At 50.3% G+C, this 27,145-nt stretch overlaps 2 protein-coding genes and 1 non-coding gene across 3 annotated transcripts; 1 reads left to right on the top strand and 2 right to left on the bottom strand.

Moving 5' to 3' along the window:
- NCAPD2 (non-SMC condensin I complex subunit D2) lies at positions 1 to 25,435 on the bottom strand. Its single transcript, XM_086616641.1, has 31 exons — positions 25,312 to 25,435; positions 25,113 to 25,188; positions 24,934 to 24,992; positions 24,297 to 24,478; positions 23,125 to 23,264; positions 22,670 to 22,797; positions 22,462 to 22,585; positions 22,233 to 22,380; positions 21,483 to 21,680; positions 20,877 to 21,011; positions 20,243 to 20,327; positions 19,443 to 19,623; positions 19,059 to 19,180; positions 17,919 to 18,098; positions 14,991 to 15,165; positions 13,209 to 13,293; positions 12,941 to 13,074; positions 11,071 to 11,203; positions 8,622 to 8,706; positions 8,357 to 8,518; positions 7,893 to 8,110; positions 6,593 to 6,707; positions 6,173 to 6,296; positions 5,794 to 5,949; positions 5,399 to 5,576; positions 4,351 to 4,445; positions 3,367 to 3,447; positions 1,288 to 1,474; positions 973 to 1,099; positions 663 to 821; positions 1 to 118 (listed from the first exon to the last, which is right to left on the bottom strand). Exons 1-31 carry the CDS (start codon positions 25,433 to 25,435, stop codon positions 36 to 38), a joined length of 4,179 nt encoding a protein of 1,392 aa, XP_086472767.1. The 3' UTR covers positions 1 to 35.
- LOC147529339 (small nucleolar RNA U85) lies at positions 24,553 to 24,875 on the bottom strand. The gene has a single exon (XR_015222701.1). It is a non-coding gene; the product is annotated as a small nucleolar RNA U85 (small nucleolar RNA).
- Positions 25,436 to 25,665: 230 nt separating the features above from the next.
- Positions 25,666 to 26,347, top strand: MRPL51 (mitochondrial ribosomal protein L51). Its single transcript, XM_086609496.1, has 2 exons — positions 25,666 to 25,924; positions 26,087 to 26,347. Exons 1-2 carry the CDS (start codon positions 25,666 to 25,668, stop codon positions 26,281 to 26,283), a joined length of 456 nt encoding a protein of 151 aa, XP_086465622.1. The 3' UTR covers positions 26,284 to 26,347.
- The last annotated feature ends 798 nt before the right edge of the window (positions 26,348 to 27,145 follow it).

The raw sequence follows: 27,145 nt of genomic DNA, 5'->3' as shown, positions 1-27,145 counted from the left end.
TTATTTTTAGTTAAAGCCGGTGGCAGATGGCTCCCTCAGCGCAGCCGGCGGGCTGAAGATCTGGTGATGGGGGTTGTTTTGGTGGGGGTTTCTTCCTCTTTTAGTTCTGCCGAGAGCTCTAAGAGAGTAAAACGTGTCAATAACCAGCACCCCAATGCCTTGAGCAGAGAAATCTAAAGGCAGCTCAGGCAGTGCCTGGAAGCCCCACACACGTTAGAACCATACAACGGTTTGGGTTGGAAGGGACCTCAAAGATCATCCAGTTCCAACCCCCCTGCCACGGGCAGGGACACCCTCCACTACACCAGGTTGCCCAAAGCCTCATCCAACCTGGCCTGGAACACTTCCAGGGATGGGGCAGCCACGACTTCTCTGGGCAACCTGTGCCAGTGCCTCACCACCCTCAGAGGGAAGAATTTCTTCCTTACATCTAATCGAAATCTCCCCTCTTTCAGTTTAAAGCCATTGCCCCTTGTCCTGTCACTACACACCCTTGTCCAAAGCCCCTCTCCAGCTTTCCTGTAGCCCCTTTAGGTACTGGAAGGCTGCTGGAAGATCACCCCAGAGCCTTCTCTTCTCCCTTCTGCCCATTATCCCTGATGGGCCAAATCTATAGTCTTTCTCCACTTTCACCTTCTGAGCATACGCGTGCAATGCCTTACCGTCCTCAGAGCTGTTCTCCTCATCACTGGAGAAGGTGATAACAGCTTTTTTGGGCAGAGGGTGCTTTTGAGCACGCTTGTGGTTTCGGAGGGTTCGAGGCTGGGGTGTGACGAAATCCTCATCCCTGTTGGCCGTGCTGAGGGGCTGGCGGCGTGAACCTGCCAAGAAAAAAAAAAAACCAACCAAAAAAACCCAGAAATTTTTTTCTGTATCAGCTATTCTGTCTGTAAGGGTGAGGAAAAGTCTCTAGATGTCTCTGCTGGACTGCAGGATCAGGGGAAAGGCTGCAGTCTCATAAAAGAAACATACTTCCTGTTGGTTTCCGCTTGGCCACCTCTGGCATCGGAGTTTTGCTGCCTTCCTGGCACGTCTCTGCTGAATCCAGCCCTCGGTTATGGCAGGCAGACAGCTTCTGCTCCAGCTCTTCAGCCAGAACCTGATGCAGATGTAACACAGTGGGGAAAAAAAGAAGAGGGCAGGGGGAAGAAGAGAGAGAACAGGGCAGGGGGGAGAGAAGTATTACATCCATAGTTGAATCACCATCAAGTTCTCTGGTAAATTGTTGGGGCCAAGGAAAAAAGCAATTGTTTTCCTGGCCTGGACATTTGCTCCCCCCATCCTTACTTTAGTCTCAGGTTTGCCACCTGCTCTGCGGAATCGAGACAGCACAGTTTGGAAAGAACTGTAGACAGCTGGGTCTTGGAGTTTGTCTGCAAAGCACTCAAAGTTGTCCTGCAGCTTGTGAAGGCCCCGTTCCGAGAGGGGAAGCAGCGTAAGGCAGAAGGACAGATCCCGATACTGACGCTCGGTTCTGAGAAGGACAAAGATTCCCTTAGCTTTTATGAAAAGGGGTGTGTAAGGATGAGCACATCCTACCTAGAACTAGAGCACATGGAGATAAAGTGTATCCTGCAGGTCCTTCTGCCCTGCAGAACATGAGATTCAGGTTGTTCTGTTACAGGTCAACGCTGTTTCAAAGAAGGACTACGTTCAAATTCCAGCAAAAGTTACTGGAGAAAAAAAAAAAAAGCAAACTAACATCCTTAACGTAGCTCTCTGTAGAATAGGAGGAAAAAAGGCTGAGCCAAAGCCCCTGTTATTAATATATCCAAAGCAACAAAGCAAAAGTCTGGAAGTCTGTCTTGCATATGTCCTCTCAGAACACCCTGTCCAAACACAGACAGATGGAGACCAAAGCTGCAGCATCCAGGTGCTTCCACATCTAAAGCCTGAATGACACCTGGCGGAGTTTAGAGCTCCAGAAATGTGGTGGAGGCTGCTGGTGGCTGCAAAATCTTTTCTGATAAGCTCCTGCTTTAGCCTGGACGGAGTGAGAGTCTTGCTCCAGCATTAGTGTGCACTAAACTGATCATCTTTGTGGCACAGAAATGTTAGTAAAGGCTAGATGTGGCTTACAAGGAGATGGTTCTTTACGAATGTGGTGTAGGGAGCTCACCAGTGTTCCTGGGAGGCAGTTTTGGAGAGAGGGGCCACTCTCTGCTCCAGCTCAGGAAACAAAATCCAAATATTTCTGGGGAATATGCAACTCCCTGAGGCAGCTGAGCAGGTCACATGCCCAGGCACTGTGTACAAATGGCCAAGATAAGCAGACACAGCTCAGACCTCAAGGGCAAAGCCACAACAATGGAGAAGGAAACCCATGGGAATGGAGGAAGGCAGGGTGCACCAAATCCAGCGGAAAGTAAAAACGAAGATACCACCAAAAGCACATGACAGAGGCAGATAAATTTCTATTATCTTCTTGGACAAAAAACAGTGTATGTCTGTGTCAGTGAAGTTACAGCTTGGAGAAAGGAGCAACACCAAAAAAACCCCCCAAAACCCAGGAAGCAAAATGATATCCCAGATTCATGGGATAGATCCTGCACTATTACTCCGTGATCAGGCACAGAGTGGAGCAAAGGCACAAATGTGAAGTGGAACAAGCCCTTGAAGAAGAAAGTGGAGTTCGAGGCACAGAGTTAGTAGGGTGCAGCCCGTGCACACAGAACAAGGACAGGCCCCTAACAACTAGATAAAGTTGGGATCAGCCAGGCAAGGCTGCTGGGGAGATCCCAACTTCTCAGCTGGACACAGATTTCTTGGCTGAGGGGAAAGGGAAAGGCTTGTGGAGAAGGAGCACAAAGGTGCATCAAACCCACACGGGGGGGTGTCCTTGCTCCGCTGTAACGCGGATCTAAATTGTCACCAGCTGTTTTCCCTAAGAAAGGAGGGAAGGGAGAGGGGCCAACACAGTGTAACAAGACCCATGGAAGCCTAAAGGCTCCTGGAGGGAAAGGGGAAAGGGGAAAGGGGAAAGGGGAAAGGGGAAAGGGGAAAGGGGAAAGGGGAAAGGGGAAAGGGGAAAGGGGAAAGGGGAAAGGGGAAAGGGGAAAGGGGAAAGGGGAAAGGGGAAAGGGGAAAGGGGAAAGGGGAAAGGGGAAAGGGGAAAGGGGAAAGGGGAAAGGGGAAAGGGGAAAGGGGAAAGGGGAAAGGGGAAAGGGGAAAGGGGAAAGGGGAAAGGGGAAAAGGGGAAAGGGGAAAGGGGAAAGGGGACCTAATCCAGGTTATCCCAGCACCTGTCACTCTTCCGTATGAAGAACCTGACGGGGACCCGTCACAACCATCCTATACAAGCTCGTTTCTTCTACCAGCTCCTAAGCAGCAGACTTGCTTGTCGGGAAAATGAGGATTACGACCCACCTGGCAGTCCGGAATCGCTGACAAAGTTTCTCCACCAAGCTCTCTGTCTGTTTGTCTTTTGTAATATAGGAGAAGAGATGTCTGCAACGGGAAAAGAAAAGCAAAGCTGAGAGCCCAGAGAGGAAACTCCATTTCCCCTTGCAGCCATCCTATCCAGCCATCTATGTCCCACAAGCAGATCTTGAGGGAGGCAGGGCGGCGTGTAGTGTGTGGTTTGTTTTGTTTTTTTCCCTTCAAAACTGTTCCTGTGACTTTTTTTCATCTTAGATTGCTGAAGGTGTGTTGCTGGATTTTGGATCAATGTGCAAGTGAGTGTTACTTTGCACTGAAGTGGCAACAAAGCCTGACAGAACTTAAACGCTCACCCGATCCCCCATTTTTCTTAGTTTCTTGAGGAACACAGACATGGACTTCAACATGGTCAAGTACTTCTGCGTTTTGCATGATGTCTTCACGGAATCACTGAGTACCTTCTGTTTATAAGAAGGTCCTGCTGGCCTCCCTTTTCCTTGCACGGACGTTTCTGGTAACCTAAGCTCAGTCAGGGTGCCACTGGCCTTGACACAACTGCTCTGAGCACATCCTTGTTCCAACTTTGGTCTGCGTACAACCACCACACCGAGCTGCTTTTCTACGATATGGGAAGAGCAGAGTCTTTAAAATCTGCTCTGTTCTCCTAACGTTGCATATCCACATTCCCATACCCAAACCTAACTGCTTTCCCTTTTCTAGAGGGAAAGTGATGTTGAACGAGCCAGTGGAAACACTTTGTGGAATCTCTCCTCACCCCCAACTACGTGGCTTTGGAATCGATTCTCCTCAGCATGACTCCAGGTCAGATGCAACTGAAAAAGTCACATCAAGGAGAACAACTGAAAAAGCATTTTGTAGATGACGCTGGTAGTTCCTCTTCCCTGGATCTGGCACCTCCTTTCCATAAATGTAGTCCTGGTCAAAAAAGAGATTTCTTTAAGCCCAGCATACCTCATAATAGTGCGGAAGGATTCCTCCTCTATGCCACAGCTGGGATCCGAGAGACGACTGATCATGTCTGGAAGCAGGTTATAGATGGCGTTACCCTATGTGGGATACAAAGTTCTACATGAGACAGAGAATTATGAAGGACAGTTTCACTCAAGCCCAGTAAGGTGCCCACTTAAAATTACCTCCTTTCTCCCCACCCCAAATCTACTGCCTGAAAACATCAGCTTTTTCAAAAGAGCTGCACACAGGCAGCCAAACTCATCTGAGACTACTCGGCTGGAGCTAAGGGGGAAAAAAAAAAACCAACAAACCAACAAGCTACCAACAACTGCAACCCTTGGTTTGCAACAGCTCTGCTCTTTGGCAGACTTGGATGCGGTTTCTTTGCTTTCCAACCTGGTCACAGCCCAACAAAAAAACTTCCTGGATAAAGGAAACTTACACAGCAGTTCAGCTCAAGGAACTGCCTCCCATCTCACCTGAGGAGGCCCAGTCCAGATTCCCTTTCCCACTGTTTTTACATGGTTTTGTCACAGACACTGCAGAGATAGGAAGTCAGTGCAGTCAGGTAGCTGGCTCTGCTTTTAGCAGAGCAAGCCAAGATAGTAGAGCCCCAGTATCATCTTGGGCTGTAACTGCTTCAATTTCAGTAGCACAACGTCACACAGCCAAGAAAAACTCTGAAAGGTTTCAGAGATGATGCACTGCCCGAGCCACAGGTCAGGGAACTTTGTTGTAAGGCGTAAACTGCAGAAAACTGTTCCTCACCCTGTGCTAGATGCACACGAGAAAGCAAAGGGACAAGGTGCTGGTTGGGAGCCTGCCTTCGAATGCAAATGGATGAGGTCAAATTCAGCAACATCAGGGTTGAAACACAACTCAACGTTGTGAAATTTCCTTTGTCTACTCTCATGCAGGCAACAAAGAGGAACAGACAGCTCCACACCACTGACACACCTTCTCCAGGACTCAACTCTTGTGTCATTGACCCAGCCTCCAGCAGCCCTTCCCCACTCTTGTGAACTAAGGTCCCTGAGCATCCACTTGCCTTGTTGGAGAGTTCACTGAAAAAGTTCTGAGCCACTCCCATGATTGCCTCCTCTGGGTCTATGAGCAGAGCTGCCATTTCGCTCACTTGGCCCTTCACCTTTACCATGTCTTTGAGGATGAGGTGAGTCATCACCAGCCCAGCCGTCTGCCTCACGCTTGGGCAGGGGTCCCGCAACCTGACAGAAACACAGTTACTGCAGAAAGCAGCTGAGTGAGGAGCTCCAAGTCAGGGATACCCATGACAGCCTACTCCACAGCCCAGGTCTGTTGTCTCCCTGCACTCACACCTTCAAATTTGACTTCCTGGGTCATTCCCATCTTCCAGAAGCCCAGTGTCACCCTTCCACAGACCTCTCATCACCTGTCCTCTCCCAGCAGTGAGCGTGGCATTACCTGGCATAGAGATGTGATGTCCAAGGCTCCACCAGGTTGGGGAAACGGATGGCCAAATCTCCTGCTGCAATAATGAGGTTGGCTCTCACACCAGGCAGAGTGGACTTCTCCATCATAGTGAACAGCAGGCGCAAGTGGGAGTCACAGAACTCCGAGCTGAGAGGACAGGGTACGGAAAACAAGGCGTGGATACCAAAGTCCCATCTCTCAGAGACACAAACAAAATAATTTTTGAAAAATAATGAATAAATAGATAAAAATATGAACGCTCTTTTGTGTTTGTTCTCTCCACAGGAAAGGAGCTGCAACATTTCTTATGCTTCAGTACTTGGAAGGCTGGGAAGAAAAGACTGGCACAGCTCTAGGAGCTACCTATTACCTGATCATGCAGACTTTGCCAAGAGTCAAGGCTGCAGCAGCTGAGAGCGCCGCGTCACTGTAGAGCCCCGGGTTGTTGCAGATCTTGAGCACCAGTGGAACGAAGGCAGAGAGCAGGTGCTTCCCTAGAGAGCAGGGATGGAGACAGCAGTTCCATGAGCACTGTTTGTGCATCCCTCTTTAAGAACAATGACTCAATTTATCCCCGAACTCCTGCAGACTACAGAAGCTGGCTGACTCACTGTCACCGTTGAGAAACCACCTCCAGAGAGAGGCAGAGTGGAGAACTGACACCGGGCAAAAATGACAGCGTTTCCTTCTGAAGGAAACAGCCTTCCTCCTCCTGGATCTGTTACCCACCACACCTGTTCCTTCACACAGGCAGGTGGAGCCAGCGCTCCTTGGTGGCAGTCACACTCACCATCTAGAAGTTCCGTCTCACAAATACTGCGGATGAGCTCAGCCTCCGTGTCGTCAGCTGAGGCGCCCACGAGGCCCAGCTCCTCCTCCATAGTGGTGGTCTCGTTTCCTGTGCTCTGTGCAGAAAGGAAGACTGTAAAAAAAGATGGCAGGCAACAGTAAACCCTTTCTTCACCAAGTACTCTTCTCTCGGGTGAGAGGTGCATGCGTGTTACCAGCAGCACGACTAGAGTTGGGAGCAACAGACTGCTGGAGAGTTTTATAACCCACTTTTCCCTGAGAATTGAACGAAGATGTGAAGGACAGCCCAGGATTTGCCACAGAACACGAGTGAGAAGAAAGCCTAAGCTACCGAGGTTACTAAGCCGAGACAGACGTAGGACACATCTGTCATCAATGCCTGAGTCTGGCACGACTCAAGGGACACAAATCCTAAAAGCGAGAAGTTCAAAGCGGCCTTTGAATTGCTGGTCTTGTGAGCAGGATTCCAGGAAACCTTATAGCAAGGCAAGAGCAACACGAGGGAAGAACAGAGACACGGGTGTTGCACAAGTACCAAATCCGCATCCAACTGCTGCTGCTCGGAAAACGTCACGGTGACTTCCTCCTGCGTGGGGAACGGTAGTGACACTGATAAGCAGGGTGGATGAGGGAATGAACTACAAACTTCTCTAGACATAGCAGTGCAGGCATCTAATACAGACTGGATATGTAGGGAAACACAGGTTTTTTTCCTCGATTCTTACCCAAGAAAGTCAGCCTCACTACACTCTGGAAAACATTCCGAGGCAGACCGAAGCAAACAGGGTATTTCCATCATACGGATCCCATGAAGAAGGTTACTAATAAACTTTCATTGTTACTACCTGAGAGAGGACAGGACCCTCAAGCCCTACAGACCAAGGTTCCAGAAGCCTTTTCCAAACCTCAGGACACAAATGAGCGTTCGTCTCCACTAGCAGCAATTGTAGATTGCTCCAGTAAGAAAGGAGGTGATGAGTGGGGAAAGGAAACGTTTGCCTGAAGTGGGAAGATAAGCACGGCCAGGATATCACACCTCCTTCCCTCCCCTCTGCCTGTTCAAATCCCAAGAACAGTGTGAATTTTATTGAAAAGGGTCATTGAAAAGGACCTCAGCTCTCCCTGTCAATCCTGACCGACCCCTGTCCATTTCTATTTCCAAGGCACACACTACCCTGGACCTCATGGATCCTCAGGAGTGCATTCTCCAGAAGTTTGCTGTGACAGTAGCTGGGACACTAGAAGAGCTGCCCACAGGAAGAAAACCTCTTAGTTCTCACCTGGGGTCTCTGCTTCTTCATGCTGCTGCCAGGTGGCTTCTTGGTCTTCCCCTCCTCTGTGAGGATGCGGCGTCTGCGTAGCTCTGCACTCACTGACACTTCCAAATACGCCACCTGCCGCAGTGCCACCTGTCCCACGAGGGACACCAGGTGCATCAGCAGGAACGTGGGGAGACTGCTAGCACCTTCAGAGCCTCTGCTGGGAGAAACCTCTGGATCTAGTAGGGAAAAACCACCACAGTTCAGTGCCCATCTAGACCTCTTTCCCCACCAGTTCCTGCCAAGTCTCACTGTATAACCCATCTCCACGCTCCACAGACTCCTTCACAGCACTCGCACCCTCCCACACCAACACCTCCACCAGCCCCTCGGCTCTGCTCTCCTCCTGCGGTTACTCTAGGCCACCCAATGGCAGCACAAGAAACCACGGGCACAGATTTCCTTCAACAGGTTTTCTTCCTCACCAGCTTTCTGCTCATCAGCCTCCTGCAGCTTCTCCAGAGCTTTCTGACTGCACACCTGCAGGATGTGAGCACAAATCTCCTCCGCCCCTTCTGCTAGCTGGTAGATGAGTGTTACTGCTGCCTCCATGAAGGGGATCCAGTGACCACTTGGCTGGGCAAAGCCTGATGAGAAGGGAGAGCCATGTGCCACACATGCCAGCAACAACACACGCTACATCAAAGCCCAACTCCATCTCCTCCAAACTGATGGCTGACTGGAGCTCACCTTTAGTCACAGTCTCACTCAGGCACCCAAAGAGCATGTGGTCCTGCGGCAGTCGAAAAGGTCCATCCTTCTTCCCCAGTGCTGGCTGCAGAGAGAATGGATGAGTTACTCTTACCACATAAGAGATCTCTCCATGCCCTTCCTGGTGGACACGCTGGAAGGAAGGGATGCCATCCAGAGGGACCTGGACAGGCTGGAGAGGTGGGCCTGGGAGAACCTCATGAAGTTCAACAAGGCCAAGTGCAAGGTCTTGCATGTGGGTCGGGGCAATCCCAAGCACAAGGACAGGCTGGGCAGAGAACGGATTGAGAGCAGCCCTGAGAAGAAGGACTTGGGAGTGCTGGTGGATGAGAAGCTCAACATGAGCCGGCACCGTGCGCTGGCAGCCCAGAAAGCCAACCGTGTCCTGGGCTGCATCCAGAGCAGGGTGGGCAGCAGGTCGAGGGAGGGGATTCTGCCCCTCTGCTCTGCTCTCCTGAGACCCCCCTGCAGTGCTGCGTTCAGCTCTGGGGCCCCCAACACAAGAAGGACATGGAGCTGCTGGAGCGGGGCCAGAGGAGGCCACGAAGATGATCTGAGGGCTGGAGCACCTCTGCTATGAAGACAGGCTGAGAGATTTGGGGCTGTGCAGCCTGGAGAAGAGAAGGCTCCGGGGAGACCTTCCAGCAGCCTACCAGTACCGAAAGGGGATACAAGACAGCTGGAGAGGGGCTTTGGACACGGGCATGTAGTGACAGGACATGGGGCAATGGATTTAAACTGAAAGAGGGGAGATTTAGATTAGATATAAGGAAGAAATTCTTCCCTCTGAGGGTGGTGAGGCACTGGCACAGGTTGCCCAGAGAAGCTGTGGCTGCCCCATCCCTGGCAGTGTTCCAGGCCAGGTTGGATGAGGCTTTGGGCAACCTGGTGTAGTGGAGGGTGTCCCTGCCCATGGCAGGGGGGTTGGAACTGGATGATCTTTGCGGTCCCTTCCAGCCCAAACCATTCTGTGATTCTAGGTGCACAATGCTAATAAAACCCACGCTAGGCCCATGGAGGGGACATCCAGTACTGCTCTGCACAGCGGGGACATTCCTGTCACTTTTGAAGGCACAGCGGCAGCACTGGGTGGATTTAAAGCTTGGCCAAATGATGATCTCAGGCCAACCCAGACAGTTCTGCTATTTCACCTTAAATCAAAATAACTCTTTTGAAATCTCAAAATGACTCTTAAAATCTGCGTTATTCACTCATTCTCCACAATGAATGAAGAGGAAAACCTTTAGAGCATCTTCAGAGTTATCAACAATAAGTCAACTAGAGGCCCTTGCCTATGGGTACTCCAGAACCATGAGGTTTTGTTTAAGAGCAAGATATCATCAATAAAAAGAACTAATGATAGCTCTGGATCCAACACCACCTCACACTTAGGCTGTTCCATACGCTCCATATCAGTCCCACCACATTTTAGGTTGGAAATAAGATAACCCAGAAAGCTACTAAACCAAGTGTGACAATGCCTGAGATATTCCAGCATGTGTGTGGCTGCCTGATCAAGTTACATGTGATCAAAACAAGCTACTGCTTGAGAATTTACCAGCTTTCAGTAGCTGGAACTACAATCCTACTGTCTGTACTGAACTTCTGGTTGGGGAGGGAGGGGAAGGAAGAGCTACCACGGTCATTCAAGTATCTACAGTTCAGTCCCTTCTCACATACAAACTTAATTGCAGAGTTAAGTCAACCTAAAATAGAATTACAACCATCTTCAGAACATTGAAGAATGTTGTAACACACATTAATTCCTAAAGGTTCTGCAGTAATGTCCTCAGTCGAAGGGGCAAATGCAGAATGAGGGTGCTGTGTGTCAGGACTGCTTTTATGCTGGAACTCAACAAAAACACCCTAAATACTTGAGACAAAAACCAAAAAGGGTTGGTTTTAATTTTCAAAGTGCATTTAAAAAAAAAAAAAAAGTCTAAATTGCTCCCCAGACAAAGAAGCCATCAACCATCATGTTGTTGTAAGTACCACATGGACAGGTTTGAAAACCTTTCATGTTTTATACTCATCTGTACAGCTGACAACTCCCAAACATCAATTAATAGGGAGGGCAAAAGAATCACATCACCAGAAAACATCAGAAGAGGAAAAGGCTTTACGGTTGAGGAAACACGGATCAGTTTAGAACTGGGAGTCTGAGGAAGAGAATTGAAAGAAAAACAGATTTTCTTGTGCACTGAACTCTCCACTAATTGAATTCAGCCTATTGCCTAATGAAAATTCCTTTGTTACACGGGCACTGATGCGCGCTAAAGCTTTCCAGCCAGTGCTGCTGAATGGTCTCAACCTACTTCATTTCAAAAATCAGTAAAAACTGAAATCACTTCTCTCTCCTCTCAATCCAAAGCATTTTCTCCCCCTTCTTTGTTTCAGGATGACCTCGAGAACAAGCCAAGACTCTTACCTTCGGGTTGCTGGCGAGTTTGGAGATGGCGTTGCATACTTCCTGAGCCAGGCGAAAGTCTTCGCACGCCTTCTCCGACAGCCCCACTGTCACCAAGACATCCAAGTTGCTCCCTACGATCTCTGGCTTCCCCCTGTGGAATGGAACAGATGGGGGTATCACACGACCTGCTGCTGAAAGTTTGCAGAAGTATGGTGTCACCAATAGAAATACTCAAACCTTCTGCAAGGCACAAGGAGTAAGAAGGGAAAGGAAAAACAAACAAACAAAAAATCCATCCAGTGACTCCAGATAAAGCTATAGCAGTAACAAGCAATATTGCACAGTATAATCCATACTCCACTAAGAGAGGAGGTTCTTCAAAGTGAACAACACTGGGCATACTGTCTCCTTGTAAAGAAAGAAGATTCTTGACTCTTCTCTCTGATCAGAAAGGAGCACAACTAAAAAGGGTAAGAAAAACGTTGCAAAACACAAGAGAGTTCAGCAGCTCAGGAATGGTGATGAGCGACGCTTCTCCCTTACTGGGGAAACAGAACAACACCCCTCCCCTCAAAAAAAAACATGCAACCCCCACCCTCTTCCCTTTCTACCCCTAAAAGGCAGAATTATGCAGTCCTGGTCTGAGGAGCATACAATTAACTGGGTGAAGGCAGAATCTAACGTGTTTTAAAAAAGAATCCAAAAAGTTCACAACAGGCATCTCTAGGACAAAAGCAAAATCACCTCCCTTAGCACGTTTGTGAAGAAGGGTGTGCTGTTCTTATGTCACATACACACACCCATGGAGAGAAGGCTCTGGGGTGATCTTATAGCAGCCTTCCAGTACCTAAAGGAGGCCTACAGGAAAGCTGGAGAGGGTCTTTTTACAAGGGTGTGTAGTGACAGGACAAGGGGCAATGGATTTAAACTGAAAGAGGGCAGATTTAGGTTAGATATAAGGAAAAAATTGTTTACATTGAGGGTGGTGAGGCACTGGCACAGGTTGCCCAGAGAAGTTGTGGATGCCCCATCCCTAGAAGTGTTCCAGGCCAGGTTGGATGAGGCTTTGGGCAACCTGGTGTAGTGGAGGGTGTCCCTGCCCGTGGCAGGGGGGTTGGAACTGGATGATCTTTGAGGTCCCTTCCAACCCAAACCATTCTGTGATTCTATGGATTTTACACAGGATCTCTTGGGATACCCCGGAAACCCACAGTTTTCTTTAAATCCCATGATTTTAGGGAAGGATATTAATTTTGAGATGACATCTACAATTCTGCTGCAAGCTCGTGGGATGGGGTGGTGGGAATACATTGGAAGGAATATCTAATTCTCAAATTGCAGAACTGGCTGTAAACTCCAGAAATGGCTCCAACTCTAGAGCCAAGAACTTCAAGATCATCATTATGCAGGTCTGTTTTTGACTGATGAAGGACTGCAGTAGGAAGAGCAAGAGGAAAGCAGCAGGTAAGCTAAATGCCAAAGGGTTACTGGGCTGGGAAATGGAGGAAATGAAAACCTTATCGTGCAAATACCCTTTCTGCCTCCAGAAAGGGAAGCAGATTCATTTCCCTCCATGGTAAAGGCTCCAGACATCTCCACTCAGCAGCTTCTCACTGTTCTTATCCAAACACAGACAAAGCTGCAGAGCTGTGCCACAGTAAACCCTGAGAAGGGATGGACATTCAGAACAGTAACGTCATCATACTCAGACACCGTGCTGGTGGGACCCTGCACAACTCGTTTAATTCCAGGCTGCATTACCCCATGACCTGGTTACTAATTTTGAAGCTGCAGAACAAAGCATCAGCTGATGCAGCACCCATAGTTCTTCAGTAAAATTCAACTCCCTGGACATCCTCCCGCTCGCAGGATCAGACCCTGGGCTCACCGTGCCATCATCCCCAGCAGCATCACTGCAGCACGTTGTTCTAGCGACGAGCACGGAGATTTTTCTGTGAATCGTTCCCAAAGCAGCTGGATCACAGCAGGCTTTATTTCATCTTTCTGCACAAACTCTGAGATCTGGAAAAGAAATGCAACGAAACAGGTAGAGAGAGGCAGAGATGGATGGGCTTCAAACTGACCAACTGCACTTCAGTCTAATGGACATCCAAGATCACAAACACAACTCAAAGCCAGGCAAGGCAAGTACTCACTATTTCTTCCAAGCACTGTATCGTTCCTAGCGAAGCATCCACCATGATGAGAGAGAGAGAATGCACCAGGCTCTGGGCCCTGGCCCTTTAAAGGGGGACAAATAAAATAATAATTAAAAAATGAAAAGGTGAACAAAAAGCAACTGTCACAATTACTCTCCTATTCAGAGAGCTGAGGACATCTATTGGATAACAGAGGTGATCCCTGGGGACAGGAAAACTTTCCCCTCTGCAAGCTGGAGTTCTCCAAGTCACCCAGCTCAAGTGCCAATGAGCACGACACGGGCTCAAAAGTCCACTGCCTTGTGCACTGCTGCTCCTCCCGGTGCTCAGAGACCCAACAAGAGGCACTCACCAGCCACTTCCCAGTTTGCTCTCAACCACAAGTCAAAGTACTGCTCCCTAGAGCATAAGAAACTGAAAAATCTCTCTATGAACAAATAAAGCCAGAGCTCAAACTGCAGGAAAGTTGTCTCCTGGCAATACTATCCAGAAGAAATAAGAAGCAGTGGGTGCTTTTTATTGCCCTGATGGTACCAACGAGGGTGAGGTATGGTGCATCTTGCCAGGGATCACACTTATCTTAGTGAATGTGTATCCAACAGGGTTTACCTGTGGGCAAGTGCTAAGCAAAAAGAGAAATACCACAGTAGGGGGGAGACACAGCTTCCCTCTAGTGTGGAAGACACAAGCATGCAAGTACCCAGCTCCCACCTCCAAATCCTCCATAAGGGCCAGCAGCAAAGACCCCATTAGCATCCTCTCACCTGCCACGCGTAGAAGTTTGTTACAAAAAGATTGAAGCTCGATCTGAATGAAACACAAACAGCAATGTGTGTGAAAGCACGCAAACGATAACAACAACTAACCTTGGGTAGTGTGAGGCATAAAGAAACAGTGTATACTGAAAAATCAAGGACACAACCGACAGTAAGAAAACCAGTAAACCCTGAGGAATGCGTTGTTTACACCAGAAGCAGAATGCCTACACTTGGATAAGGCCACAGCACGTGTGACTTGTCTGCAAAAAAACCTGAGCTCTGGTAAAAGAAAGATAGCTCCAACTTCAGACCACACTGCGTACCACTCCTCTTATTATCCCAACAGGATGAGCGACTACAGCCATAAGAAAATCAAAATGAGGGAACAGACATCAGGCAACAACCTTTCCCACTGAGGGAGAGGTATGCAAGACTCTTAGATGTGGGACAACTCCATAACAACAGTTGACTCCCACAGGGGTTGAAACAGCCATCCAAAAAATCCGTTCAGTCAAGAAGCCTGCTGACATGACCAACGTTCCCAACTGACGCTCCTCGTTGCCCATCACAGACCCTACCCAGCTCATCCAGGTACGCCTGTCTTGGTGCAGAGCTCTGCACAAGAGTGAAATTTATGAGAAAGCCAAGCGTGAGTGCCTGACACCAGTTTCATTCAGAGTAACTCTCAGCTTCTCCTTCCATGAGGTCTCCCACAGAGTTTTGCTGCATCAATTTCCTACACATTACGACAAACTAAGAGCAGCAGCCCAGCAGTAGGTCCCGCAGCACACCCAGGATACTCATATAAAAACATCTTGGAACTGCACAAGCGTTGGTTAACACCTCAAAGAGAAAGCATCTCTGCTAGAGGAAGCAAATCTTCCATTTCAGCTCAGCACGAAGCGTGGCAACTTTGATTCCTCTTCCTGTCTACATCCCATTCCCAACAGCTTCCCGGAAGAAACAAGGGAGGGGGAAAATAACCAGAGAGAACCCCCCTTCTGATGAGGAAGATCCATACCTCTCCGAATCCCCGCTGGGGCTCAGGTAGAGCTGCCTGTAGGCGTTCAGCACGGCCTCCTTAATGCCAGCCTCCTTCGACCATATGAGCGGGAGCATCCTGCGGACTCCGAGCAGTGCCTGGGGCACGCCGAACTGCGAGACCGTCACAAAGAACTCGATGGCTTCCTGCACCACTGCAGAGAGAGGAACAGTGCGTCAGTGAGGTTCCTTCCTCATCCTCACTGGAGGGGCCGTCAAAACAAATCCCTGGCATCCTGCTCTCACAGCAAACCCTACACGCATCTGAGGTCACTGCTACTGTCTACAGGGGGCTGAAGTCAGAATGGGGTCACTAGATGTCCTGGAGGAAACAGGTTAACAATATTACAGCTGAATTTAACGTGATACCTTTAGAAGAGCACAGAGGCCATGCCTGAGAAGAACAAAATTCTCTTCTGGGAAACAGCAGCTTTGCTAAAAGAAAAGATCTCATGGTCACAGCAGACGAGCAGCTGAGTGCAAGTCCCAGTGCAATGCTGTAAGCACAGGAACTAAGGTGTTTGATGCATAAATGGGGTAAGGAATAACGTATTTGATTCCAGCTTGACTTCCAGTATATTCCTGAAACATACTGCCCAGTCTTCTGCTCGTAAGACAAGACAAAACATGAAGTTGGAGAGCATCCCCAAGAGCCACAGTAGCGATGGGAGAGACTGTTCATAGAGCCTGATGTCTGGTTAAATAGGAGCTTACACCAGTATTAGCCCTGACTTAAAAAATCTGAATAAAGATCCTCCATTAGACGAGCTGGAATGCTTCCCCTGCCCCCAGTCACACCAGAAGATACATATTTGCAACAGAAAAAAAAAAAAAAATTCAATCTTCCAATCTTAACTCTTTAATTAAAAAATTTAAATCGGAGCACACACATCCCTTACCACCACCCCATCACCCAGCAGCATACTGTCTCCATCCCAGAAAAAAAATAAAGCAAACCCCAAGTGTTTACGTATCAGGTGAGGGGCACCCTCTCAGCCTTGAACTTCAAATGACTCGTACAGACACTGAACTCAGGAGTTCACTTTTGATTGTCTGTGCTGGTTTTGCCTGGGATAAAGTTCATTTTCTTCACAGTAGCTGGTATGGGGTGATGGTTTGGATTTGTGCTGAGAACAGTGTTGATACCACAGGGATGTTTTCATTACTGCTGGGCAGCGCTCACATAGGGTCAAGGTCTTTGCTGCTTCTCACCCCACCCCACCAGCGAGCAGGCTGGGGGGGCATGAGAAGTTGGGAGGGGACACAGCTGGGACAGCTGACCCCAGCTGACCAAAGGGATATTCCATACCCTATGGATGTCATGCTCAGCATACAAAGCTGGGGAAGAAGGAGGAAGGGGGTGGTTGTTCAAGTGATGGTGTTTGTCTTCCCCAGTAACTGTTCTGCGTGACGGAGCCCTGCTGTCCTGGAGATGGTTGAACACCTGCCTGCTGATGGGAAGGAGCGAGTGAATTCCTTGTTTTGCTTTGCTCACACACATGTGTGGCTTTTGCTTTCAGCCTGGAGAAGAGGAGGCTCCAGGGTGACCTTATAGCGGTCTTCCAGTACCTCAAGGGGGCCTACAAGAAAGATGGGGAGAGGCTGTTCAGGAGGGCCAGTTGTGATAGGACAAGGGGTAATGGTTTTAAAATAGAGGGAGGTAGATTCAGGTTGGATATTATGAAAAAATTTTTTACCATAAGAGTTGTAGAACACTGGAACAGGTTGCCCAGAGAGGTGGTGGATGCTCCATCCCTGGAGACGTTCAAGGCCAGGTTGGACGAGGCCCTGAGCAACCTGATCTAGTTGGAGATATCCCTGTTCCTTGCAGGGGGGTTGGACTAGATGACCTTTGAAGGTCCCTTCCAGCCCTAACCATTCTATGATTCTATGAAACTGTCTTTATCTCACCCCACCATTTTCCTCACTTTTACCCTTCTGATTCTCTCCCCCCATCCCATTGCAAAGAGGGTGAGTGAATGACTGCGTGGTGCTTAGTTTCTGGCTGGGGTCAAACCACAACCGTGTGCAAACAGGTAACGATATCCAGACCTTGCTGGGGAAGCCCACACGCTTGCTACAGGTACCATACACGTTCTCAATGCAGGTGAAGCCTCAGAAGTGTTTGCATGAAGCTCTAGTGCCCAGACCCCTCTGTACCCCAGAACTATGGGAGTGGTTGGCAAGTGGATGTGCCAGGGAGGATGGAAGAGGAGGGAGCTGTGCCCCCTCTGTGCCCCAGCCCCCTCAGGGGTGGCTGATTTATGATAAGCACTTAAAAAAAAAAGTCTGACTGGTTCAAGTAGTTCTAATGTTAAATATGAATAGTTGAATTAACTCAAAGGCCTACTCACCAGCTTGCTCTACAGCACTGAAAAGGCTACAGAACCTGTTGATCAGGATCACTTCTAGCTACAGAATAAAGTAAAGGTGAGGTGGACAAGACAAGCTGCTCAGCTCCCCTCTTGTGGCCACCTCACACCTGGAGCTGCATCAGGGTGCTGAGCAGGTAACAGAACCCAGCTCCACTGGCCATGCTTGCTTTGGGAAAACCTTGGCAGAGATGATGAACATACGACTGCTCCCACAGGATGGGGGCTGCCACTGTAAATTAAGTCATTTTGGTCACCTGGCTTTCAAAACCCTTTTCAGCCTTGATATTTCAAAAATGGAGTTGTAAAAAGCCCATTCATGCCCTAATGCAACCTCTTCATGAGGCCCATTGAGATGGTGCTTGCTGTTCCAATATCCTGGAAGCACCTGTGACATCTGCTCAGTGGAGAACAGCTCCTCCAACCTTTTCCCCTTTCCCTGGAGCTCCACCACTCCCACACCTCCTCTTTGGCAAGGGGAAAAGATCTGAAAACGGCGAACAGGGGAGAAAGGGCCCCATGGCTACTTGACACACCTGAGACACAGCTGTCATACATCATCTTGCTGATCAGGCTCAGGGCTTCTGTGATTTTCACGGAGAAGTTGTAAGCATCTTGCAGGTATTGCACCAACATCTCCTGTTTGACCAGCTCTGTTTGAAGCTGCTCTTCTGGTACAACTTCTTCAGTCTTGAAGCCTTCTTCAGTGCACGAACCTGCACAGCACAAACACTTGTTTATGAGCAGTATTGAAGGCACAAGAGAAACAGGCATGGTTCAGGGTATTTTAACCCTTCTCCCTCCACCTCAATGACATCTTCCAAGAGCCAGACTTCCACAAAATCCAAATTCTGCTGTCAGCCTTAGCTACAAAATCTCAACACGCTGTAGAGCAAGTTCCAGTACTACAATGTGACGCACCCCAGAAATGCCAACTTAATACAAGGGTCAAGAAAGGCATGGTCCAGTTGGGGTAAACTCCATTAAAATGCTGAAGGGGTTAATCTGAACTTGACAGCTCCCCAAACATGGATGAGGTGCTAAAAGGAAATCAGGGCAGAGAACGGAGAAGGCAAACAATACTACTCCCTGCAAGTGTGGACAGCTGACAAAGTTGAGAAGATCAAATTATTTAGACAGGAGCCTTTTGACAGCCATGAGCTCAAGGGGACTGGCTATGGAACTTTATTCTGAAACAAACACCAAAGACAAAGCATGTGAAGTCTTAAAAACACACCCAGAGGCTTGAGCCCCAGATAAGCAAGACTTTGCTTGAATCAGATCAAGGCCACTAAGGGTAAGCATTATGTGCCACCACCTGTTCAGGAAGCAGAACTCCTGGCAAATTCAGACAGGACAGAAGGGTGTGAGTGGATAACACCGGCTTCCCTCCCCTCAGCAAACATTATGTGAGTTAAAGAATCAGAAATGCACTTCTAGTGGGAACATGGAACTGTTATGACCAGAAATGAAGTAACAGGGCTAATGTGATCCAGCAAATATGCCAGGCTGCTAGACAAGTGAATGATCCAGAGGTGGTGCAGCTCTATGAGCTGTCAAGCACACAGAGACGGAGCCTCGCAGGTCAGGAGGGACAGGGCATTCCAGAGGGTTTTGGCCCAGCTCTGACTTCAGCTTAGACTTAGGGAAGAGACAGAGTGATCTGAAGCAGTTACCTGTGTAAAGTCTCTTCAGAATGGCCAGGATTGTTGCCTCCTCATCCTCCTCTGTGGGGCTGCTGAAGGGCTCCTTCCCCTGGAAGCGACCCAGGGCCTTCTGCGTAAGGCGGGCTGCACTCCTGGACAACGACATTGCCCAAGAGAACATCAGCAACCCGTCGGGGCAGAGCACAAGGGAAACCACCCAACTTTGCCCTGAACACCTGGCAAAGCAGCTCCTGCCAGCACCTTGTGCTGGGTGCCCATGTCAAGCTCTTCCACAAAGTAACATTCCTAGAAACCATCCCTCTACTCTGAAGCTCAAAGCTTTCTCGAACGGAGGATGAAAGACCAGCACATCCCTTGGGATAAACACCCTCTCAAACTACAGAGCCTTCTTACTTGTAATTCAGCTTCCTCAGCAGCCCAGTGATTCGCTCTGATGTACGCTCCACTGTTTCCTCGATTTCCAGCACCTCCTCTTCCTCTTCCTCTTCCTGCAGCCGCAGAAAGAGCTGCTGTGTGGCAGCCCTAACTTCTGGCAGCATCGCTTCCCACTCTTCCTCTGGGGTGACTGCTGGAGCTATCAAAAATAACAACGGAGGGAATGGAGAATACAGGAACTCAAATGAGACGCCAAACAGAAAGAGAAACTCATCTGGATTAGGAATTCTATTTTTCTTTTCCCCTCACAGGTAGGCACTGTTCCCACTGCTGATCCCACCCAGACCACAGTAAGAATCGACAAGAATTCTTTGGCATAAAAAAAGAAACCACTGAGAGTAAAAAACCAACAGTTAAGAGAGAACCATCATTTTGCTATTTATTGCTTCGTGGGCAGCACCAGGTCCAAGGCTAATCAAGTTTAAGTTAATATCTGACCAAAATAATGGCTCAATCAGTCCTTGAGTTGTTGAAAATGGAAACCTGGGAGGGTGTTCATAGGTATTTTCTGTTCTTACCCTGAAAATAGGATCTTTAGCTAAATGGACTGTTCATCTAGATATGTACATTCATATGGTCCTTTTATAACACCACTGTATGAAAAACTGTTGTGAGTTTCATCCCAGTTACCTGTCCTTGCTGTCTCACATGAGTAAGATCTGAGACAAAAGCCACCACAACTTGAGAGCAAATTTAAGATGAGGAAAAATAAGCCCTGGCACATCCTGGGAAGGGAAGAGAGGAAAAAAGGAAATTACCTGCTGTAGATCTGTCACAGCCCCTCATTTCTTGCAGCTTCTGGACCTCTTTCTTCAGCGGCTCAGCTAAGTCAGTACAGCTCAACTGAAGATGCCAGGAAGAGAAGAAGAAAATGCTACTTATCCTCTTTTTTTCTGAAATGTGAGAATTCTCCTTTCTCTTCCACTCCCTGCTTTAAGCTGTCAATCCCCTCAGATAACCCTGTTTTTGGAATCTAGACTAGTTGGCTCTGGCCATCACCCTAGAATGGGAACTGCTGTAAATTGCCAGTACGAGGCTCAGAGCTCAGGACAAGGTGCAGCTAAACACAAAGAGCTGCAGCTCTGTGCAGAATGCTCCAAAAGACTAACGCGGATCCTAAGGAAAGAAATCCCACCGCGGATTCAAATCAAACTGCTGCAGGTTTTTCCACAACCAAACACAAGGCTCCTGCCCTTCACCATACCTACTAATTACACCAAGCGAGGGGAGAGCCAGAGAAAGCAAGACCTGAGCCCAGGAAAACCAGAATGCTCCCAGTTGCATAGTGACAGGCTCTGTTGTCCCTCCCACAAGGCACAGAATGGCTGCTGCCCTGGCTGTAGCACCCTGCCATCAGCCATCTAGCATATCCATCACACTCATGGGAATTACCTTGCAGGAGAAGGGGTTGTTGGATAAAAACGCAGCCAGGAGCTGGATCGCGTTTTTGACGACTATCACGGATTTGTCTTTGAGGCGCCCAACAGCCAGCGACACCACCGACTGAAACTGAGTCAAAGGCAGGGCCTGGCACACAACCAGAGCAGAGAGTTATCGAGAAGACCTGGAGACTCATGAAAAGTCATTTTCCTGCAGACAAATGTACCAAGAGGCATAGATCATAGATTTAGAGAAAAGCCCAGGTCTGAAGGGACCTCTGGATACCTTCTGGTCCAATCTCTGTTGAAAGCAGGGACTTAAGATTGGGTTACCCAGGGTGTATCTACCAATGTCCAAAAAGAGCTTGTGCACTGTGCTCTTCCTTCTAGTCTGTCCCAGTAACAAAGAGCAGCGTTTAATTTCTGTTCCCCAGTTCCCCTGCCCCTAGGATTTTCGGTCTCTTGGGAAAAAAGACTTGCAGACACCACAGTACACAGGGACGATATCTTTCTCTGTTCAACTTCAGCCTCTGCCAAGAGCAGGGTGACAGAAATTCCCTCGGAAAACACAACAGGGGAAGGCAGGACTGAGGCAACGCCATTTCCCTTGCACGCTCACCTTGCACTGAACAATCCGAGTGAAAAGCTGGAGCACACGACTGCGCACGAAGCCGTTGACATCCCAGACGTGGGCCTGCAGCATATTCAGGAACTGGTCCCGAGTGCTACGGGCAGCTTCCTCCAGCTGGTCACCATTCAGCACCTGCAGCAGCACTTCTGCCATAGCCGCCAGAATGGCGTTTCGCATCACGTAGCTCTGCAAAAAAGGGTTGTTGAACCAGGAACAGAAAAAAAGACATGGCCTGATGCACCGAGGGGAAGGACAGCCCGGGGTTTGAGCCTTCTCAGTCCCAGGTTCCAGCCTTAAGTGAGTTTCTCCATTATGGACTTTTTGTTAACCTTGGGTGAGCACGGCTGTGCCTGCAAGACAGAGTAACCCAACTCTGCTATCCAGCTAGGTCCACGGAAGCCAAGAACTGATGAGAAAACCACTTATGGCTTTTAAGAGTAGTTTAAGAAAAGGTAACACAATGACGAACTCATTAACGACTGAAGAACAACGGGCAACGGCCAGGATCTCAGACCAGTAAGCAGTCTCCTGTTCTCTGATATCTGGGAGAGACAACCAGACAGTAGATGTCATGGTTTCTGTTTCCTTTGCATCTTTTAGATGAGGGCAGAACCTATTCCAAAGGGTAGGTTTTGGCTACTCAATCTCTGAAAGAGGTTCTGTTTTCAGACAGAAAAACTGGATAGCAGCACCTTCACCACTTGGCTTCTCTGGACAGGTAATATTGTGGAAATGTACCTCTCCATCCAAGTGACGCAGGAGAACGCTTATGTTGGAGAGCACTAGAGCTGGAATGTGTTCAGCCAGTTCTGTTATAAAGGTGGCATAACCCTTGATTCCAGAAGCATCACGAGCCAGATCCTGCAGGCATTTCTGTCCGATTTCCCTGCACAGAAAGACGAAACAAGGAACAAGCTGCCTCAAGTTGCTAGGGATAGAAGGACAAGCCTCGGGGTATTTTTCTCACCTTAGCAATTCGCCCACCAGGCCTTTCAGACCATAATCTGTAGCCCAGAGGCTCACAGCCTGTGCAAACACCGGGGCTACGTGTTCAAAGTGCTGCAGCATCTGCGTGATCTTCAGAGTGGCACCTTTCGCACGTGAGAAGGAAGAAGGAGGTCAGGGAAAGTAACTGGGAACGGCTTCAGGAAGAAGAGAGAAGAGCAGGAACTCACTGAACATGTGATCATAGTGAACCAGAGCCGCAGCAAGCAGATGTGTCACAGCCTCCCGCGTGGCCCGGTACTTCTGAAGACCGATGCTTGCATTCTCCAGGACACGGTAGCAGCTTCCTGTCATTAAGCTAAAGTCATGGAAGAGAGACAGTGAATCTTGCTGTCACAACTGGCACCAACATCATCCTAGCACACTGCACTAGCCAAACATTTATCTCAGACCAGAGAGATTCTCCGTGTCTGGTATTCTTCAAAAACTGAGCAAACGACATCTGAAATTGAGAGGCCTACACAAGGAAAGGACGTGGTTCCTAAAGACATTGCTGTTGTCTCAAGATGGTTTCCCACCCCGCAGAGGGCTGCAAAACCAGCCCACTGGCAGATTTAACGTGTAACCCTCCCTTCCAGAAAACCCCTGTTGCTCATCCCACCTCTACATCCACTCCATCCCATACCTGACAAACTCTTCTTCCACCACCAAACCACCCCAAAGCTGACGGAGATCCAGCTGTAGCAGCTGTGTGAGCAGCCGTAAAAGCGGCTCCCTCTCCTCTTCCCAAAAGGATCCCGAGATCTTGGTACGGTTCTTCTTGTTCTAGAAAGGAGATTACACAACGTGGTACATCAGCAGCTTGACAACAGAAATACACCACCACCATCGTGCTTTCCTCAAAAAACAACTGTTAAATCCGCATCCTGGGATGTATCAGGAGAAGCGTGGTCAGCAGGTCAAGAGAGGTGATTCTCCCCCTTTACTCTGCTCTTGTGAGACCCCACCTCGAATACTGCGTCCAGTTCTGGTGTCCCCACCATAAGAGAGACACAGATTTGTTGGAGCGTGTTCAGAGGAAGGCCACAAAGATGATCCAGGGGCTGGAGCACCTCTGCTATGAGGACAGGTTGCGGGAGCTGGGATTGTTCAGCCTTGAAAAGAGAAGACTTCGGGGGGACCTAATAGCTGCCTTCCAATACCTGAAGGGAACCTACAGGAAGGCTGGGGAGGGATTTTTTACAAGAGTGTCCACTGATAGGACAAGGGGAAATGGGTTCAAGTTGAAGGAGAACAGATTTAGATTAGATCTTAGGAAGAAATTCATCAGTACGAGGGTGGTAAGACTTTGGAATAAATTGCCCAGAGAAGTGGTGGATGCCCCCTCCCTGGCCAGGTTGGACAGAGCCTTGAGTAGCCTGATCTAGTTGAGAGGCGTCCCTGCCCATGACAGGGAGGTTGGATTAGATGATCTCTGAGGTCCCTTCCAGCCTAGGCCATTCTATGATCCTACAGCATTAAGAGACATCCTGTGAGATGTACGGGAAGCTTATATGCCCGTATCAAATGTTACTGTCATCTTTGACCACAGAAAGGAACTCTCGTGAGACACTGAAGAGTGAAACAGAGAAGCCTGGGCATCTGAGTCCCTGCGGATGTTTAGGCACATGTTGTCCCTGTGGTTGTTTTCCATGTATGGTTTCATGGAAACACCGGTACTCCCCATAACTCACTGCTCTTGCTGGAATCGTGTTTAAATACACCCAGCTATAACACCTGATATATACCACGATGTTCAGCAAGCTTCCACGTTTTCTACTTCTATTATCTCGTTTTCCCCCCTGTCCCCTTACATACCTTCCCACCAGGATCCACCTCCAACAACCCACTCTTGCAGGTTTCAATTTCGAAGGCATCCACCAGGCCAGTCAGCAAGTAGCAGTTCATCTTGAGGGCGTTGAGGTGAGCAGCACGGTCGGCGTGGCTCAGTCCGGAATCGCCCAAGATGGCAGGAAGTTCGTTGGAATGATGGGACACCACTGAAGAGAGGCAGAAGGGAATGAGAACTTCTCACCAGGTCCCTCAGCCACCCTCTCTTTTGGAGACTCAGAGCAGCCATCAGATTACCAAAGACTTGTGCTCACATCTCACCAGCTGCAACACGGGCTGCCCCCTGCAACCCAAACCTGGCACGCGCTGCCCCATCCTGTCCCCACTGCCCCTTGGCAGCTCATGGAAACACTCGCTCAGAGCTGACGCATCCCGAAGACGTGTTTTCCAGGGACGCAGGGAAGGGGATTTTCTGTCGGCCTGCCCTTACAGCGAACACGCACGGCTCAGCGTTGTCCACCAAGATTACAGACCTGTCTTACCGGAATGGGCTGAGGGTGCAACCCAACTGGTAGAGTCACATTAGCCTTTATATCATCACCGAGCTGCGGAAGGGGAGCGATCCGCACCGCTCCTGCTCCAGCTGGAGAGAGGGGATACCCACCGCTCATCAGCAGCTCCAGGGCGTCCTCCTTGACAGCAGCCTCCACAGCTCGGAAGTGGCTGCAGGACAAGCGCAGAGCGTGAGGGCAGCGAGGAAACACCCCCGGGGAGAGGTGCGGGCACCCGGGAGCCCCTCCGCCCCCCTCCCGGTGCTCCCCGCCCCCCCCGCCCGGTACTCACTGCAGCAGGCTGTACAGGGGGTCGAAGTGCTGCAGCACTGCCAGCGCGCCCCGCGCCCGGAAGGCACTGCGGAAAGCTGCGGGGAAACACGGTGAGGGGCGGCGGCGGGGAGGTGGGGGGGGGGGGGGGAACACCCGGTCACGGCCGCGAGCGGGCGGCGGGAGCGGAGCGGGCCGCGAACGGCGCGCAGGGCCCTTACCGGCGATGGCGGGTGGCAGCTCACGGACGGGCAGCACCTCCTGCACGGCGTAGCGCCCGGGGCCGCCGTCGCGGAGCAGGTCGGCGGCGGCGAGCGGCAGGTGAAACTCCCAGCCCGCCGCCATAGCCACGGCCGCCGCCGCCATGGCGCTCCAAACAGCGCGCGCGGGCCGCGCTCGCCCCGCCCCCTGGCCCGCCCCGGCCTATCAGCGCCCGGCAGCACGGCCGCGCGCCAGCGCCTCGCCCAATCGCCAGCTCCCCCTCCCTCTCCGACCGTTAGCGCGACGTCACCGCCTCGTCGTTCCGCTTCCTGGAAGCGACCGGAAGGGGCGGGGCCGGGAGCGGGGCCGCTGCAATGGCGGCGCTGGTGCGGGCGGCGGGGCGAGCGCTGCTGGGCCGGGCCGCGGCCCCGCTCCGGGCGGAGCGCGGCATTAGCGGCGGCGGCGGGGCGCGCTGCGGCGCCGTGCGGCCCGGCCTCCCCGTACCCCTCTCCTCGCCCCTGGCGGGGCTCACCCGGCCCTTCCGCATCATGGAGCCGCCGAAACGCAAGCAGGTGGATCGGTGGACGGAGAAACGGGCCTTGTTCGGGGTCTACGACAACGTGGGGATCCTGGGTGAGACCCTCACCGTGGCGCCGGGGCGGGAGGGGGGTCCCCCCCTGCGGGTGAGCGGCTCCTCCAGCAGCGAGAGGCCGCGGGGGGATTGGAGCCGGCTGGCAACAACCTCCTCCGGGGCTTGGCTTGGCTTCACCCTCTGCTCTGCCCTCCCGTTCTCAGGCGGCTTCCAGGTGCACCCGAAGAACCTCATCGTGGGTCCCAAGTGGCTGCGCGGCTGGCGGGGGAACGAGCTGCAGAGGTGCATCCGCAAGAAGCAGATGGTGGGAGATCGGATGTTCCTAGACGACCTCCACAACCTCAACAAGAGGATCCGGTACTTGTACCGGCGCTTCAACCGCACCGGGAAGCACCGCTGAGAGCAGCCGCGGGCTCGGCACGCGGAGCGCGGGTTTGTGGCGCTGCGGTCGGAATAAAGCCAGCTTTCAGTGGGGTTCCCAGTGCCTTCTGCAACCTTGCTGGGTGTTTCTGGCCCGGTCACAAGGTCCTCAGCTGCTCTGTGCAAGTTCTGCCCCCTCGATTGTTTCTGACATGCGTCTCGCAGACATCTGTTACAGCCGGCATCCTTGAATTTGACCTGAGAGTCTTCTGGTTTTTGGCCAGGCTTCGAGCATCCTTTTGGTCTCTCTGAGCCCCAGGTTCTCACGTCCTACTTGAAAATTTCAGTGCGCTCCAGTTTTTCATCATAAGGAAGAAATTTTTCACTAAGGAAGAAATTCTTTCCTCTGAGGGTGGTGAGGCACTGGCACAGGTTGCCCAGAGAAGCTGTGGCTGCCCCATCCCTGGCAGTGTTCCAGGCCAGGTTGGATGGGGCTGTGGGCAACCTGGTGTAGTGGAGGGTGTCCCTGCCCATGGCAGGGGGTTGGAACTGGATGGTCTTTGAGGACCCTTCCAACCCAAACTGTTCCATGATTTTATGATCATAGGCAGGTTGATGAGGTGAGAATGACCCAAATGTTAGTTGAAACGCATCAAAACCTGCCTCAAGAACAGAATTTGTCTCTGTTCCGCACTGATGACTTAGCCCTGTCCTAATGACAGGCAGCCTTTTGTTCATGATTTAGTCAGGATTTGCAAAAGTAATTCAGCCACGTAACTGTTTTTAAAAACTCTAGCTTCTAGTTTTCCATGAGTGTTGTTGGTTCCTGTAGAGAGGACGTTGTGGCAAGTCACAGCCGGTGTCACTCTAGTCCAGCATCACAAAGACCATTAAATACTTCA

The sequence above is a fragment of the Tauraco erythrolophus genome, chromosome 1, assembly GCF_009769465.1.
Source record: "Tauraco erythrolophus isolate bTauEry1 chromosome 1, bTauEry1.pri, whole genome shotgun sequence".
Classification (NCBI taxonomy): domain Eukaryota; kingdom Metazoa; phylum Chordata; class Aves; order Musophagiformes; family Musophagidae; genus Tauraco; species Tauraco erythrolophus.
The sequence above is the reverse complement of the archived record's forward strand: the minus strand, read 5'-3'. Positions and strand labels throughout refer to the sequence as shown.